The sequence below is a fragment of the Ipomoea nil genome, unplaced genomic scaffold (genome assembly GCF_001879475.1).
Source record: "Ipomoea nil cultivar Tokyo-kokei standard unplaced genomic scaffold, Asagao_1.1 scaffold1562, whole genome shotgun sequence".
In the NCBI taxonomy this organism is placed as follows: domain Eukaryota; kingdom Viridiplantae; phylum Streptophyta; class Magnoliopsida; order Solanales; family Convolvulaceae; genus Ipomoea; species Ipomoea nil.
Genome location: NW_017617990.1, coordinates 2,307,235 through 2,323,984, shown reverse-complemented (window position 1 = coordinate 2,323,984; position 16,750 = coordinate 2,307,235). Strand labels below are relative to the sequence as shown.

At 41.6% G+C, this 16,750-nt stretch overlaps 1 protein-coding gene and 1 long non-coding RNA gene across 2 annotated transcripts in view; one reads left to right on the top strand and one right to left on the bottom strand.

Moving 5' to 3' along the window:
• Positions 1 to 2,346: 2,346 nt before the first annotated feature.
• Positions 2,347 to 6,600, bottom strand: LOC109189735. The gene is made up of 3 exons (XR_002055616.1): positions 6,515 to 6,600; positions 5,669 to 5,671; positions 2,347 to 2,356 (listed from the first exon to the last, which is right to left on the bottom strand). It is a non-coding gene; the product is annotated as an uncharacterized LOC109189735 (long non-coding RNA).
• An 8,224-nt stretch (positions 6,601 to 14,824) lies between these two features.
• Positions 14,825 to 16,750, top strand: part of LOC109189713 — a 2,319-nt gene continuing 393 nt past the window's right edge. The window contains exons 1-2 of the mRNA XM_019340322.1: positions 14,825 to 14,849; positions 16,201 to 16,750. The exon at positions 16,201 to 16,750 is cut by the window's right edge and continues 248 nt beyond it. Of these exons, the coding sequence (XP_019195867.1) occupies positions 14,825 to 14,849; positions 16,201 to 16,750 (575 nt within the window). The remainder of the gene's footprint in view (positions 14,850 to 16,200) is intronic.

Here is a 16,750-nt window from a genome sequence, read left to right as displayed (position 1 = left end):
GAGCAGAAGAGGTGGGCGAGGAGCTTGTATGTGGGGGAGGTCACACGAACCCCCCACGAGAAGAAACCGAAGAGGGAGCCCATCACGTTCACCGACGCCGACCTACCAGATGGGCCCCTCCCCCACCGAGACGCCCTGGTGGTCAAGCTGGACATCAACAACGTAATGGTGCACCGGGTGCTCATAGACATGGGTAGCTCGGTGAACGTCATGTACTACGACACGTTCACCCAGTTGGGATTCTCAAGAGGGCAGCTGGAGCAAGTACGGACCCCCCTGTCCGGGTTCACGGGGGACTCAATTGAGACGGAGGGGTCGATCAATTTAGAGGTGGAGATAGGTACCCCACCTCACACCAGGAGGTGGGAGGTCGAATTCGTAGTCGTCAAAATCAGCTGCGCCCACAACATTATACTCGGCCGACCTGCCCTAGAAGACCTCAGGTGCGTGATTTCTAAGGAGCACCTGTGCCTCAAGTTCCCGATACCAGCCGGGGTCGGGGTCGCCCGGGGGGGACCAAAAGGTAAGTTGCAGCTGCTACTTGAAGGCTTGCCGCCAAATTGGTCAGAAGGACCTCCAGGTCCACACCATCGCCGAGAAGGCATTTCGGGAAGAAGTAGGTCAACCTCGGGCCGAGCCCGTGGTCGAGACAGAGGAGGTCATCCTCAACCTCAGCCGACCCGACCGGGTCGTGAAGGTAGGGGTCGGCCTCCCGGCCGAGCTCCGAGCATGGATAATTAACACCATCAGGAGCTACAATGAGGTCTTCGCATGGGGCCCCGAGGATATGTCGGGCCTCAGTCGAGACGTGATCACGCACAAGTTGGCTGTCGACCCCGCGGTCAAGCCAGTCCAGCAGCGCAAAAGGTACCTCTCCGCCGAGAGGAGGGAGTTCGTAAAAAAGGAGGTCGACACCCTACTGGAGATCGGTCATGTCAGGGAGGTCATATACCCCACCTGGCTAGCCAACGTGGTCCTCGCCCCAAAGCCACTCACCTGGAGGATGTGCGTGGACTACACCGACCTCAACAAGGCCTGCCCCACGGACCCCTTTCCTTTCCCCAACATTGACCACCTGGCGGACGAGACCGCAGGTTGTGCCCTCATGAGCTTCCTAAATGCGTACCGCAGGGGGTACCACCAGATTTTCATGGAGGAGGCCGACGAGGAGAAGACAGCCTTCACCACACTAGAGGGGGTCTATTGCTACAAGGTCATGGCCTTCGGGCTGAAAAATTCAGGTGCCACCTACACCCGAATGGTGGCCAAGGTGTTCAAGTAGGCCCTCGGCCGCAACCTGCAGGCTTACGTCGACGGCATGATCGTTAAGAGCACCGACGTCGACCTCCACACGGACGACTTTACCGAGGTATTTTCAATTATGCAGCGTTTCAATTTACGATTGAACCCCAAAAAGTGCACATTCGGGGTGCATGGAGGGAAATTTTTGGGGTACATGGTTTCGAAGAGGGGCATTGAGCCCAACCCCGACAAGGTCAAGGCCATCCTGGACATGGAACCTCCGAGGTCCCTCCGGGAGGTCCAACGCCTCAACGGACGGTTGGCAGCCCTGGGTCGTTTCCTTTCAAGGTCGGCCGAGAAATCTTTGCCGTTTTTTGGAGTCCTAAAAAAGACCAAGGGCTTCGAGTGGTCCGAAGAGTGCCAGAAGGCGTTCAAAGACCTCAAGACGTACCTGATGTCGCTCCCCCCTTGGCCAAACCCGTTAAGGGGGAGGTCCTATATTTGTACTTGGGCATCTCGCAGGCCGTGGTCAGCTCCGTGCTGGCCCGGGACGACGAGGGGGTCCAACGGCCCGTCTACTATAAGAGCCGAGCTCTACGGGGGGGAGGGGGGCGGAGATCTGGTACACACCCGTGGAAAAGGCCATCTTCGCGGTAGATGTGACGGCAAGGAAGCTGAACCACTACTTCCAGGCCCACCCCGTACAGGTCCTCACCAACCAGCCACTAGTCACAGTACTGAGGGCCTCGGGGTCGGCAAGCTGGTTGGTCAGGTGGGCCATGCGGCTGAGCCAGTTCGACATCCAGTTCAAGCCCAGACCCGCCATCAAGGGGCAGGCACTGGCTGACTTTATAGTCTAGTGAACTGCCTGGGAGGCCACGGAGCGGATCCGGGATGAAGAGGAGGAGTGGTGGACCCTCTCACCGGACGGGTCATCCAGCACCAAAAGCTGCGGGAGTGGAGTCGTCCTCATAACACCGGAGGGGTTTCGGGCCTACTACGCCCTCCGCTTCGCGTTCAAATTATCCAACAACGAAGCCGAGTACGAGGCACTCCTAGGGGGGCACCGCCTCGCGCTAAATATGAGGGTGGAGAAGCTCAAAATCCGATTTGACTCTAGACTCGTGGTGGGACAGGTCACAGGTGAATTTAAAGCAAGTGATGAAAGAATGAGGAGGTACAGGGACGTGGTGCTCAAACTTTTGGGGTAGCTGATCAATTACGAGGTCCTACAGGTACCCCGAGACCAGAACACAGATGCTGACATGTTATCCAAGCTTGCCCAAGGGGCCCCGGAGCATATTTCAAAAATAGCCCGAATTGAAGGTTTCAAGAGTTTGAGCTTGGACGCCTACCCGCTCCTACCTGTACAGACCCGACCTCCTTGTTGGTTGTACCACCTCAAGGAGTACAAAAAGACAGGTGCACTACCTCCCGACGAGGTCGACGCCAAGCTGGTGAAACGTCGAGCCCCCACGTACGTGATCATGGGGGACACACTTTACAAGAGGTCCTACAACGGTGCCTTGCTGCGCTGCCTATACCCAGACGAGGCTAGGTTAGTCATGGAGGAGATCTACGAGGGGACTTGCTCCGCCCACCAGGGGGCCTTCGCTATGTCCAGAAGGGCCATCATACAGGGGTACTTTTGGCCCAAAATGGCCAAGGAGTGCGCCGACTACGCTAGGAGTTGCGAGACCTGCCAGCACTTCCAGGTCACCCCCGGCCAACCCGCCACGAGCTACACCCCCATCAGCTCGGTCATCCCCTTCTACAGGTGGGGAGTGGACCTAGTGGGAGCTCTACCCATGGGGTTGGGAAAAAGAAAGTACCTCATAGTTGCAGTGGACTACTTTACCAAGTGGGTAGAGGCGGAACCGCTGGCAACCATAACAAGTGCCTGTTGCAAACACTTCATGTACAAAAATATTTTGTGCTGTTTTGGCGTCCTGATGCAACTCATCACCGACAACGGACGCCAATTCGAGGGGCAAGAGTTCGAGGGGTTCTGTGCAGAATGGCACATTACTCACAGCCAGGTGGAAAACGCCAACCGCACCATAGTGGGTGGCTTGAAAAAGAAACTGGAATCCGCAGGGGGGGGGGGGGGGGAAGGGGGGCGTGGGGTGGAGGAGCTCGACGCCATTCTTTGGGCCTACTGCACCACCCCCCGGAGGGCCACTGGGGAGACACCTTTTTTCTTGGCCTACGATTTCGAAGCCCGAGCTCCAGCGGAGGTGGTCATACCTTCCCGGCGAGAGGAGGACTACGACCCCGACACGAACGAGGAAAACCATTGAACTGACCTCCACCTGATTGATGATAGACGCGAAGCAGCTGCGATCGGAGCTGAAAATTACCAGAGGCAAACCAAAGCATACCATGATAGGCGGGTCCGACCCCGCTATTTTCAAGTGGGTGACTATGTGCTCAGGAGGAGGGAGGCGAGCCAACCCCAGGCCGGAGGAAAGTTTGCTGCCAACTGGGAGGGCCCGTACATTGTAACAGCTGTGGTCCGCCCGGGCAGCTACAAGCTCAAGACCCCCAAAGGAAAGATCATACTAGGTCTGGAACTCGGAACACCTGCTGAAATTCTACCAGTAGACCCGCCACGTGAAAGGTGGACCTCGGCATTGCTATCCTAGAAGGAGGACCATTCCCCTCCCCCAAATAATGTTTGTTTTGTAGACGACAATAAGCGGAATAAAATTGAATGTTACGAAATATGTTATGAGAAGGACCCTTGTTACGAAGTGGGTTTGCGTTTATCTATCTTCAAAAAAAAAAAAAAAAGAAACCACGTAAAATGAGGGGGAACGAGTGCTCACCCGTTTTCTCCCCGCAGACCCTAAGGGGGCACGAGGCCCGACCTCGTGTACCAACCCCGACGGAGAACGCACCCTAAGGAGGCACGAGGTCCAACCTCGCGTACCAACCCCGACGGAAGAGTCCGGTGGCTTGGTTCGACAGGACTCGGCCTGAGCGGCTAGCGCGCACCCTAAGGGGGCACGAGGTCTAACCTCGCGTACCAACCCCGACAGAGGAGCCCAATGGCTTGGTCCGACAGGACTTGGCTCGAGCGGTTAAGCGCACCCTAAGGGGACACGAGGTCCGACCTCGCATACCAACCCTGACGGAAGAGCCCGGTGGCGCAGTCCGGAAGGCTGACGTACCCTAAGGGGGCACGAGGTCCGACCTCGCGTACCAACCCCGACGGGAGAGCCCGGTGCCGTAGTCTCATGGGACTACGTTAAAGAGGCTAACACATGGCTACAAAAAAAAAAGGGCCTAACGCACCTCGGCATAGCACCAGGGTGCACCATGGTCGCACCTCGACACGTTGCTGAGGTGCACCATGGCACCACCTCGGCAGGGTGCCGAGGTGCATCGAGGTGGACCTCGGCGGGATGCCGAGGTCCATCCGTGCTGCACCTCGGCAACGCACCGAGGCTCGGAACCTCGACCGGTGCCGAGGTCTCACACCTCGGCACGACCTAAGTTCGAGCACCTCGGCGCTTGCTGGGGGCTCACCGAAAAAAAAAAATACAAGTAATTAAAATAGAGATAACAGCAGGTAAATGGTGACAACCATCACATCAGCAAAGCAAAGGAGCCAATTGTTCATTCAAAATATTCATAAAACATCCAAGTCTAGTACATCACCAAGGGAGAACAAGGTCGGCTACTTTGAGCTCGGGCCACGTGCGTGAGGAAGGTCGGGGCGCGGAGCAAACCGACTCAGGGGGGAGTGGAGCAAGGAGGTGGAGCGGCCCAAGACGTCTCACCTCGGCACAAGGCACCTCGGCTCAGGACACTTCGGCCCAAGACACCTCGACTCAAGACGCCTCGGCACAAGGCACCTCGGCTAAAATTTGGAGCTCAGAATTTTCCACCTGGGGGCTCGGGTCGGCGTACGGATACTCTCATTTGTTGACTTCCACTCGCAACGAAGAGAGTGGGGAACTCATGATGGATATATTATACCCACGACCCGACCTGGTATAGCAACACGGACCCGGAGCACCACGTGGGAGCCCAAGAGTAACACGGACCCGAAGCACCACGTGGGAGCCCAAGAGCAACACGGACCCGGAGCACCATGGAGGTGCCCCGACCCGACCCGAGCTACGTGGGGCTCGGGTCGGATGGCACGACCCTACCCGAGCTCGAGTAGGGGAGCTCGGTACCACCCGAGCTTGGGACCAGACCCGACCCGGTCCACCCGGGCCCGGTCAAAGTAGTGATCTAACCACCCCCCGATTTAGGGGGAGGCGGTTGGGGGGGGGGGGGTTTAGCTTGTATAAAAAACCCCTCCTTGTCCTAACAAAGGGCATTCTATCTACATTCTACATCTATTACATACACTTTGTCCCGAGAAACATTGTAATAGCCAATTTACGGCATTTAATACAATATACGGTCTCACGGCCTTACGACATCGTTTCGTTTATTTATATATTATTTATATTACGTTCTTATCCGGATTTATTGATTCGGGTCCAACCCAGTTTAATTAAATCCATCACCCTCCACATTTTTTCCCCTACGGGCCGGGATTCGAGTTTAGATAGTTACAAACCCTTTTGTTAGTTTAGTGTTTTTATATATATTTATTTACGGAATAAAGGTGAAATAGGTCATTGAATTGCATATGATAATGCAATTAGGCCATTCAACTTAAAATAACTATAATTGAATCATTAAACTAACAAATTTCATGCAATTAATTCAATTTACGGATTTTTTTAGATTTCTAACAAATCAACCCAAATTTAAAAAATAATTATTTGAAAAAAAAAACTAAAAAGACTTAAAAAAAAAAAAAAAAAAAAAAAAAAAAAAAAAAAAAAACGAGACCACCTCCGCCGGAGACGGTCTGTTTTTTTTTTTTTTTTTTTTTTTTTTTTTTAGTTTTAAATAATAGGGCCGGTCCGGTGCGAATGTGGATTAGTCTGAGTATGATACGGGTTTAAAGGTGCCTCCTACAGTTAGGGTATGCTCAAGACTTCTCGTGGTTGACAAAAAAAATTGTAGTTATTTATAGGATCGACGAATCAAATGATGTTTCATTTCCAATTTTTGCCTTTTCTTCTCCATCTAAATCAAACTTTTCCTTGCCATAATGGTTGAGGTCCTATTAATATCGTATCCATAATACAAGTCTTATCCTAGATGTAGAAATAGAAAAAAGTAGATCCCCCTCAGTCGAAAGAAATGAGATTATCGCGGATACAACACATTAAAATTAACCAAATTTACCCGTTGTAAAGACAATTAAGAAAGCAGCATAAGTGAATATATAACCTACAGAAAAGTGGGCTAATCCAACTAATCTTACTTGCACAATAGTAAGGACCACTGGTTTATCACTCCAGCGAATCAAATTCGCCAAAAATGTGCATTCATGAGCCCTCACTGATTGCACATCACTCATGTCCTCTTCCTCAAAATGTGTGATTAAACAAGTGTTTAGGAAAGGAAACTAGTGTGCCGACTTCCTTGCCAACCTGTGTCAATCATCGCCATAGGGAACAACTCTCCTTGATCATCCTCCAGAAGATTTGAAGCTGATTTTGGCTCGTGATGCAAATTGTGTTAGTTTTAGAAGGTTTTATTAATTCTGGGGCCTTAGGCCCCCTCCCCCTACCAAAAAAAAAAAAAAATTCAATATAATCAAACCTAGCTAATTAAGCTGTTGGCTTAGGACTGAGAATCTCGATCTCTCCCCTCCATCTTTATCCATTCTTACCACCTTTGTCCACCATTCCACCATGCTTTAACCTTAATCTAATCTGCTTCAAAATGGTAAACAAATACAGTAATCCTTTAACAACCCCCCCCCCCCCCCCCCGACCTTAACCTTCTGCATTAAGATAGCTACCTTCTTCAGCCACCCCGGCTATATATCTTAATCTAGAGTTGAAGCAGTGGGTTTAGCATAAACGCATAGAGAGAAGTCGATGAACATAGCAGGCTGTGGCGGCATCGTTGATCAAATGGCAGGCTGCGTCGGCATCAATAACAATCAATTCACTTTAATTTGCAATTCTCCTTTCTTTATTTTGTCTTTTCTTTAACTAGTATTTTCATCCCATGCGTTGCACGAAATGGATTTGTTATAGAACATTAGGAATATTTGGATCGATATACAAATATAAATTATAACAACGAATATTATATAGTGCAATTGATGAAATGTGTTATATCGATTATGTTTTCTAATGTTATTCTTGCTTAAATACGAGTAAATAATTTCTCAATTACCCGTGCAGTGTGCGTGTAATACATGTGCAATACGTGACTAAATTTTTTAATTATATATTTAGATAATAAAATTAAAGATGAAATTATAAATAATATAACCTTAGTATATTAGCGTTGCACATTGTTAAGTTAATTATATGATTCTTGATGCCTGAGCCTTCTACATTATAGTTTGTATAATTAATTAACAAACCCTCTCTCCCCTCCCACCTTAACCTCCTTCACTATATATAGCCACCCCGGCCCGTTTATACTCCGTTTTAATAGAATATAATATAGAGTAATAATTATTTTTGGAAATATAAAATAATTATATTATATTATATTATAATTTACTTAAAAGGGTTTTATTAAAATTGACTTTACATTTAATGAAGTGGCATGATTTAGTTCATCGTCGTTGTATAGCAACCTATACAATGACAGTGCATCAAATTAATATTTTCTCTTAAAATTAATGTTTGCACTTTTCTAAAAACAATTATCTAAATACTGTATGATATTAGGTAGTAGATACTATTTTTGGTTTAAATTACTCTAAGTTTTGTTAATTTGATTTTGGATAGGTTTGTCATTGCCTTCGTCTTTATTGCATGTCCGTTTTTTTGTTGGTAGTATCTCATATGCAATTGGATTACTGGTGCTAGTTTGCAAAAATCCTCTCCTCTACTAAAAAAAAAAAGCAGAACCTTTTTAGTAAATAAAAATAGGCAAAAGTTCCCGCCCAGTGAAAATGACAGAGTTTTGGTGGCATTAATATTGCGTCATTTGAGAGTGAATATGCGGACTCTTAGATTTTCCAATCACAACTTTTGGTTATCCGAGTGGTCACCATTTATGATCTTATTTGTTTTCAATGCAAACTCTTTGATATTCGGAACAGTAGCATTAATAACAATATATGTATATATTTCGTTTACATGTATAAAACATCAGTTCATCAGATCATATCAATATATATACAAGCACTCTGGTATCAAACTTTCATAAACATGGCACCTCTATACCTTCTGGTACGCGAAATCAATCATTAGAAAACTAGCAATGCTATCTTGGTTAAGTGCCTGCGTACATATGAAATCCCAAAAAGGAGAGGTAGCGAATCAATCAAATGTAAGGAGTGTGTCTTCAATGACCAAGAGGTATGAGTATATTTGTATTAACAGAGTAGTGTTAATAACTTAATATCTTATTGTAAAGTGTCTGAATTTTTTCATTTCAATTAGTTTGTTCGTGTATATAAAAAAAACTATTCTATTTTACTTTTCAATTCGTATTTGTTTTATTCCTTCATACAGCTTCAGAGTACTCTATGCGAATTCCCATACCTGTTTGAGTTCTATATATTTTCCTGTGTGCGAATTTTCAATTTGAATAATTATTTCTAGCAGAAACTAAATAGACGGTAATGTATTCAGGATGACTTTTTTTTTTATTCATTCCTATACACAGTTTGTTCTTTCATTCGCATAAACATAATTTAGAAAAAAAATAGAATGCATATAACATAATGCATTTAAACTATATGAAAGAAATTATTAGCATACACATTCAAAAATTGTTAATTTTCTGATCATTCTATATAGTTGTTCTACACATTAATTAGTTTGGGTTTTTGTAATTAGTTTTAAAACCTTTATGTGACTTTTTTTTTTTTTTTTTTTGTATTATAAGTAAGAATACATTTGTTTTGTACTACAAATGAGAGAATGATTATCAGTACAATTACTTATATTTATCAAAAGAGGGAGGTAAACTTTTTTTTTTCTTTAAATTAAAATAAAAGAACAATGTCTATTAGATTTTAACATATTTCATTATCTTGTTTATCAGTGGGGTGGTTACTGGGTTCCCGCTAAGATTGTCTGTATAGAGTTCGGCATTTCTGATTGGTTTTATGATTCTTGCAAGTCCAATTCGAGGGGTGTAACAAAAAGTTGATTCTCTGGAAAAGGAATTCTATGTATGTCCAAAATGTAATACAATAGTTGAAATATAGGGTGAAGGTGTGTAGTTGATGTGGATGGTAATTCACCTTTTTTATTGTGGGATCCGGAGTATGTTGAAATGTATTTATATTTAAATGAGCAGTTTTGTATTGTAGCTAATGTACACAATTGTGCTACATTGTATTTTTTTTAGTTTTTATATTTTTTGAACCTTACTTATGGCAATATTATAATTCTTTTTATTGTACTAAATTATCAAGCTAACTGATCACAATATTATGGAATTAAGTCTTTTAAACACATGAACTTACTTGGGTTGCTGTGGATATCATATCGAGATCACATTATTGTGCCAATTATCTTATTGTTTTATGTTTTATTTTTACATCTCCTAAATATGTTAAGAGAACAATCTGATCAACTGATAACAATATAACGGAATTAACTATGCATGACACATGAAATAATTTCAATCTATTTGTAAACTGTAAATTTAAAAATACTTCATGCCCGCATATGAAATTTTTGACTAAATTCCATTAAGGAATAGGTTTAGACTTACTTAATTGGGCTTATGTGGATATCATATCAAGTCCTCAGTTTTGAACCACATATCGTCAAATTTATGGACACCAGCCATCTGCAATTCTGCATGCAATCCAAAAATCCATAAATTACTCAATAATCTTACTTAGAAGCCCTCACGATGAAATTGAAGGAATTTTTACCTTTTAAACTATGTAGCAAGTACAGATCTGTAATGGTTCTTAAAAAATGAAGGTTAGATGTAAACCCTAAAACCTAGATCTTTACTTTTGTGAACGAAATTCATCAAACAATGCTTGAAATCTGAAATTTTAAGCTTTATATTACAGAAATTAGTACATATTATTATACTTCAACCGCGTGAGAAAAGGATGAATTTAAAAAAAAAAAAATATCGTGGAAGAGATGAAAAACTACTTAACTCCAGGTTCCTTGGATGCTTGATCTTCGCTCCTAGCTAAGCTTTAGATAGGTATGCTTTCCAGATCTGTACTACAACAAGAGTGTAGATGAGATTGAGAGAGATAGACGCACTACAAGAAAAATGCACATAGACAACAGTTTTTCACCTTGTCGTAGGGGTAAAATTTCTGTTGTTGAGTCAGTGTTGTTGAGTCAGTGTTGCTGAATCTGGTGTTGTTAAAAGTCATGCACATAGACAACAGTTTTTAACCGTTGTTTTTTCTAGAAAAGACAACGGTTTTTCTATTGAGTGTTGTTGAAACCGGGGTTGTTGAAAGTCACGTACATAGACAACGGTTTTTAACCGTTGTCTTTTCTAGAAAAGCAACGGCTTTTGAATCGTTGTCTATTGTGTGTTGTTGAAACTGGTGTTGTTAAAAGTCACGCACATAGACAACAATTTTTGAACCGTTGTCTATTGAGTGTTGTTAAAACCGGTGTTGTTAAAAGTCACGCACATAGACAACGATTTTTAACTGTTGTCTTTTTTAGAAAAGACAACGATTTTTGAACCGTTGTCTATTGAGTTTTGTTGAAACCGGTGTTGTTAAAAGTCACCCACATAGACAATGGTTTTAACTGTTGTCTTTTGTAGAAAAGACAGCAAATTTTAACCATTGTCTATTGTGTGTTGTCGAAATCTACTGTATTCTCGATAATTAGAAGAATAGATAACAGTTTTTAATCGTTGTCTTATATAAGAAAGACAACGGTTTTAAACTGTTATTTTTAACATGTTTAGATTTTAAATATAATCATATAAAAAAAATTTATCAAAACACCATTACCAAGTGTTGTTACACAATGTTCACAAGGTTCAAAATACACAAGAGAACTAATTACCAACTCTAAATACTATAATGACCAATATCAATCATCAACCAAGTCATAATACTTCAAAAAACATTTCCAAGAACCAAGTCTAAATGTTTACAAAGTTCTAATCATCAAAATCATACCTATTCTATATAAGTTGAGACATTATCTGTCCATTCAGAACGCACCAAATCAATAACCGTTTTGTCGTACTCAACTTGTTAGAACTACATGTCAAAAGTTAGTAAATATATAAGTACTCAACATAATCACAATATGATAAATTTTATAAAATTAATTGAAATAATGATAAAAATTTTATTAGTGCTTGTACAGAATCTTTATCATCCATGTCTGGCATATTCTCAATTAAAGTTCTCAAATAAACCATGACATAGAACCCACATTTGTTACTATATGGTTGACGAGGACCCTATAGATGTTAAATAATATTTGCATGTGCATTAACAATTTATCTAGATATATAGACATACAAACAATTATATATACTTAGTTAAAAATCTTAAATAATTACCTTGACAATTTCCGAAACAGATTTTCGCTGCCCTTTCTTTCCATTCCCAGTGGCGGCATAATAGTAGACTCTAAATTTTACTTGATCCTTTTCATAGCAGTTCGGGTAACAACATTAGCTACTTGCTCGAATAGAAGGGGAATCCGGTTAGCAAATCGAAAGATATTTAGACCCTAGAATGTAATTAAACACAGTACGTAAATATAATAATTTAAAAAAAGATGAGATCATAAAGATGTGGAAAGAAGCAAAACACCTAAAAGACACTGAACTCAAAGAAAGTCTTAAATCAGGTGATAGAAATTAAAGTTCTCCACATACACGCAGAAATACTTGAGCACTGCAAATGGGAGAAAGAAAATATATAGCAATCATAAAAACCTCAATAGACAGCATACTAATCCCATAAACAGATAAAAAAATTTTGATAAGACACCTTCCCGAATAAGTAGCAACTATATTTGGATGCAGCGCGTTTATAATTCGAAGCCGCAAATTATATTCATCTGCAGGACTAAGAATCTGCAAATGGCTTAGTCACCTAACACCAGCAAGATAGAGATTTTTAAGGCAGGACTTACATCACCGCTAGGATCATCAAATTTGTCTTGACGGAACAAGTGATAGATTCGAACTATCTGTTGTGAAGTTAATGATTTGACCAGCATTTTGGGGCTAAAATCTGGACCCAACTCCCCTCCTCTTCTGCTTATAAACACATTCCTTAATGGAATCTTCTTAAACTAGAAAGGTAAACAAATTAAACTAGGAATGTGCTTGAAACTTCAATTACGAAATTCAAACAGTTAATATGTTTATTCAATTCATGATATCGAGCCTCGTGGTCAGCAATTGGAAGATTGCAAACATGGCATCGGAAGCATTTCGGATACCACAAAACTCCAATGCAGCACAAAAACCGTTCACGACCAATTTCAGCATTGCAATCAGCACAGATCCTATACCCAGGTAGATCGAAGTATGGATATGCGGAAAAGAAATTTCCATAATCATTATACTCTGGTGGAGATCCCACATTTAAACATTCCTGAAGAGCCTTGGCGAGCTGTTCATCTTCCTCCACACTAGGATTGGTATCTACTTGGTTATCAGCAAAAGAAGAAAAAGAATTAGCAAGGATCGCCCTTCATAAAGAATGAGAAAACAGTATCCAATTATTTGTCTCACATGAATGACTTAACAAAAAGCAAAGAACTCTGAAATATAAGATAAAATTCTGCTCAAAAGTATATCAATTTCAAATGGTAGCTTCTCGAAACTAATAGTTTCCTGTTACATGTCATCATCTTCCTTTCGATACATTTTCATAATCAGAACTTGTGTATATTCAAGAAACTTACCAACAAATTGTTTCCCTTTATGATCTTCTGATCTTCTGCGATAGAAAGTTCAATGGCACAATCTATTTTTTTTTCCACAACAAAAGGAGGCACAAAGCCTTTACAAGAGACGCCATAGGTCCAAAAGTGACATATGGCTAGAGCAAAAAGAGGCAATAGCCTTACAAAAACAAGGGCCAAGGATGGCATAAATGACAAAGGGCCAAATGGCCTTAATTACAAACCACAAGGCTAAAGAGCCTAAATCTACAAGGCACAAAGCCTAATCTATCAAAGCCTTTCAAAGGGTAACATAAGGCCAAAACGCTTACAAACTATATCCACTACCAGGTCATTTGGCCTTTGGTCTCAACCAAACACAAAGGTTCACCCATCAAGGTGAACCCTCCTTATCCCTCCAAGGATTAAACCACAGCTAAGAACCCCCCCTTATCATTTTCATGAGACCACCCAAAAACCATTCAATTGCAGCCATCTTCTAAGAACTCCCCAAAACAAATCAGCATATAGACTGCAAAATGCAGTCCAGGTTGCAGCTTGTAGATGCAGCAGATCTCATCTTATCACCATCCCATACCCAAGCTTTATTTAATCCACCTCTCAGCTTCGTATAATTAAAACTGCCTTCAACTCTTAGCCACACTAATTAAAACTCCACTATATAAGCTTTGCTTTAATAATGCAGCCAAAATGCAACTCGAACCTGCCCAGAGTATTACTCATCAACCAAGAGATTATCCTGCTTCATGAGCCCATTGTAACGTTTTATCCGTTCCTATTATTATAATATTAGGATAAGTTATGATAATATTCAGTATTTGATATGTGGTGCAACACTAATAACCTAATAGCTAGACTACCATTATGATTAGGAGTCTAGTTAGGGTTTAGGAGACCTAAAGACATACAACCACAATGATGACCAGTGGTTATATAAGGTCACTAGTCCTCTCACTGCTCACATTACAAGTGAGAGACAAAATACTCGTTATCTCTGCAGCAGCCCGGATCGCTCAACCGTATCAAGAACTATGGCTGGAGGTTAGTCGGTCCTGTATCACACAGTAATATGCATGTGATATATATTTAGTCTAACAGTTGGTATCAGTCGCCATAAATAATCTCTGCCTAGTTTTTTTTTTAATTGCTTAAATATTTGCATATGTTATATACTTTGTTATATAATTGAGATTATGTGAATATTCTTGAGTTCACAATTAAATTATCTGGGTTGCTGAAAATTTGGTGTTTTCTTTTTCCGCATTAAGAAATTAAAAAAAAAAATGGATATTTAGCGCCCTACTGCTTCGCCGGATTAGGAGTTCACCGACGGCCATTGTTGCCGTCATACATGGAGCTTCTTTTCCGGTGATGGAGACGAATCGACGGCCTCAGGCACGACCTCAAGGATCCATCGTGGCAGTAGGCAAAACGATGGCGGTGGCTGGTTCGTATCGCAGCTGTGGGCGGTGGCGTTGCGTTGCTTCGATGGCGGCGGCGGAGTTGGGATTCCCTAGCGACGATGCTGCTGTCTTCTCCTCCTACAGGCGGCGCCGGCTGCTGCTGGTCCATGGCTGTTGTTCTCCGGCTGTGCGTCGCTGGTCTCCTGTCTGCGCTGCTACTCTTGCTTTAGACGAAGAAGATGATGAATGATGTTTAAGATAAATGGGCCAGGTCTGGCCCAATTGGGCCAGACTTGGGCTCATCATTAAAAAAAAAAAACAATTTTTTTTACTGGGCCTATTATGGTTTTGGACCAAACCTGAATTGATATTTGGACTACATCAATTCATTCAGTTTAATATCTTCATCGTATTTGGACTTCTTCTAATTAAATTATCCAATTGAATTTTTTTTTATTAAGTCTATTAGTAAATTACTATTCAACTTTGAATAATTATTCAGTTTTTAATTTTTCAGTTGAATTTTAATTTAATAATGTTTTTCAGTTTAAATTGTATTAAGTGTTGCAATTTAATTGTGGAGTATTTTTGTGAGTAATATGCATAATCTGAGCATGCTATTTATGTCTTTATTGCAATAATTATTTGATTGTTATAATTATATGCCTATAGAAAAACATGTTCATTAAGAAAAATTTAGAGCCTTTTAGGTCTGAATTATATGCTATGCATGATTTAGTGCCTTTTAGGTGAATTAGTGACTTTCAGGTTAGATTATGCATATTATTACTTACTCTTCAGTTATTACTTCACTCGTGTTTTATAAAGTTCCTAAAGCACATAAAGTACATAAACAATTCGTAGTTTACCTTATTCAAAGCCTTATCCATATGTGAAACTACAACTCTTTAGATCTCTCAAATGATTTTACTTCAAAAATGAGAACACATGAATTAGGGAAGTCTCTTGGGAGGAATACTAGTTCTATGGCCCTGGATTAAAAGCCTTGTTGCTACTAGTCCCCTTGCGACACTACTCTGTCTAAGGAGTTGGTTTTTAACCGAGCTTCGTCTCGACCAACTTTCCTGGGAGTATACCTAAGGATTGTCTATCATATTTTGGTTTAATCTGTTTTTTTATTAGGCTTTCTTGCTAATGTGATTATGTTCTTTGGTTAATTAAAGAATAGCCACATCATCTTTAATTTACCAAAATTACATATTAAGTTTTACTCACATAAAAGTCAAAGCAAGAATATTGTAGTTAATTCTGCGTGATATGGCAAAATTTAGCCCACATGCAATTTTGTTATATTTGTAGGGTTAATTAGGATGAAATACCATACTATGATCATAATTTGCCCACATGGATTATGTATCGGCATATAGTTTTTGTAGTTTTGTCATTAAGGGTGGAAAAATTAAAATCGCACCCATTCCGTTTCCACCATTCAGTTTTTGGTAGATTCATTATGCGTAAAAATTTAGCCCAGGGGCAATTTTTATGGCATCCGAATTTATTTTTTGCATAATTTTACATTGGTAATATTATGTACTTCAATATCTCTCTCTAATTTTGTGCCTTGAAAATATTCTAACCAAGCTTTCAATTTTCTTTTATAGTCACTCTTCCAATCACTCAATCAATAACCATTGATATTCCTATCCTTACTGATGATAATCACAAAGAGTGGAAAGACGCTGTTCTATTGAATTTGGAAATATTAGGGTTTGATTATGCTATTCGCAATGAGAAGCCTGCTGAGCTTACTGCGGAAAGCACTGAGGAACAAAAAACGCTATACGAGCGATGGACAACAGCTAATCACTTGGGCGTATTCCTCATTAAGTCCAAAATTGTCAGAGAGATTCGTGGTCCCGTCGATGAAATTGAGGAAATTAAGCCATTACTCACAGCCATCGATGAGCAATTTGTTGATGCCAATAAATCTTTGGCAAGTACCCTGATAATGAAGTTTATCAATATGCGTCTTTCCACTGTCAAGGGAACGCGGAAACACATCATGCAACTCAGGGACATTGCGGCTCAATTGAAGAATTTGAAAATTATTCTTCCAGATGCCTTTGTGGTGCACTTTGCACTAAATACCCTATCTCAGGAATATAGTGCATTTAAAATTTCCTATAATACACATAATGAAGAATGGTCTAT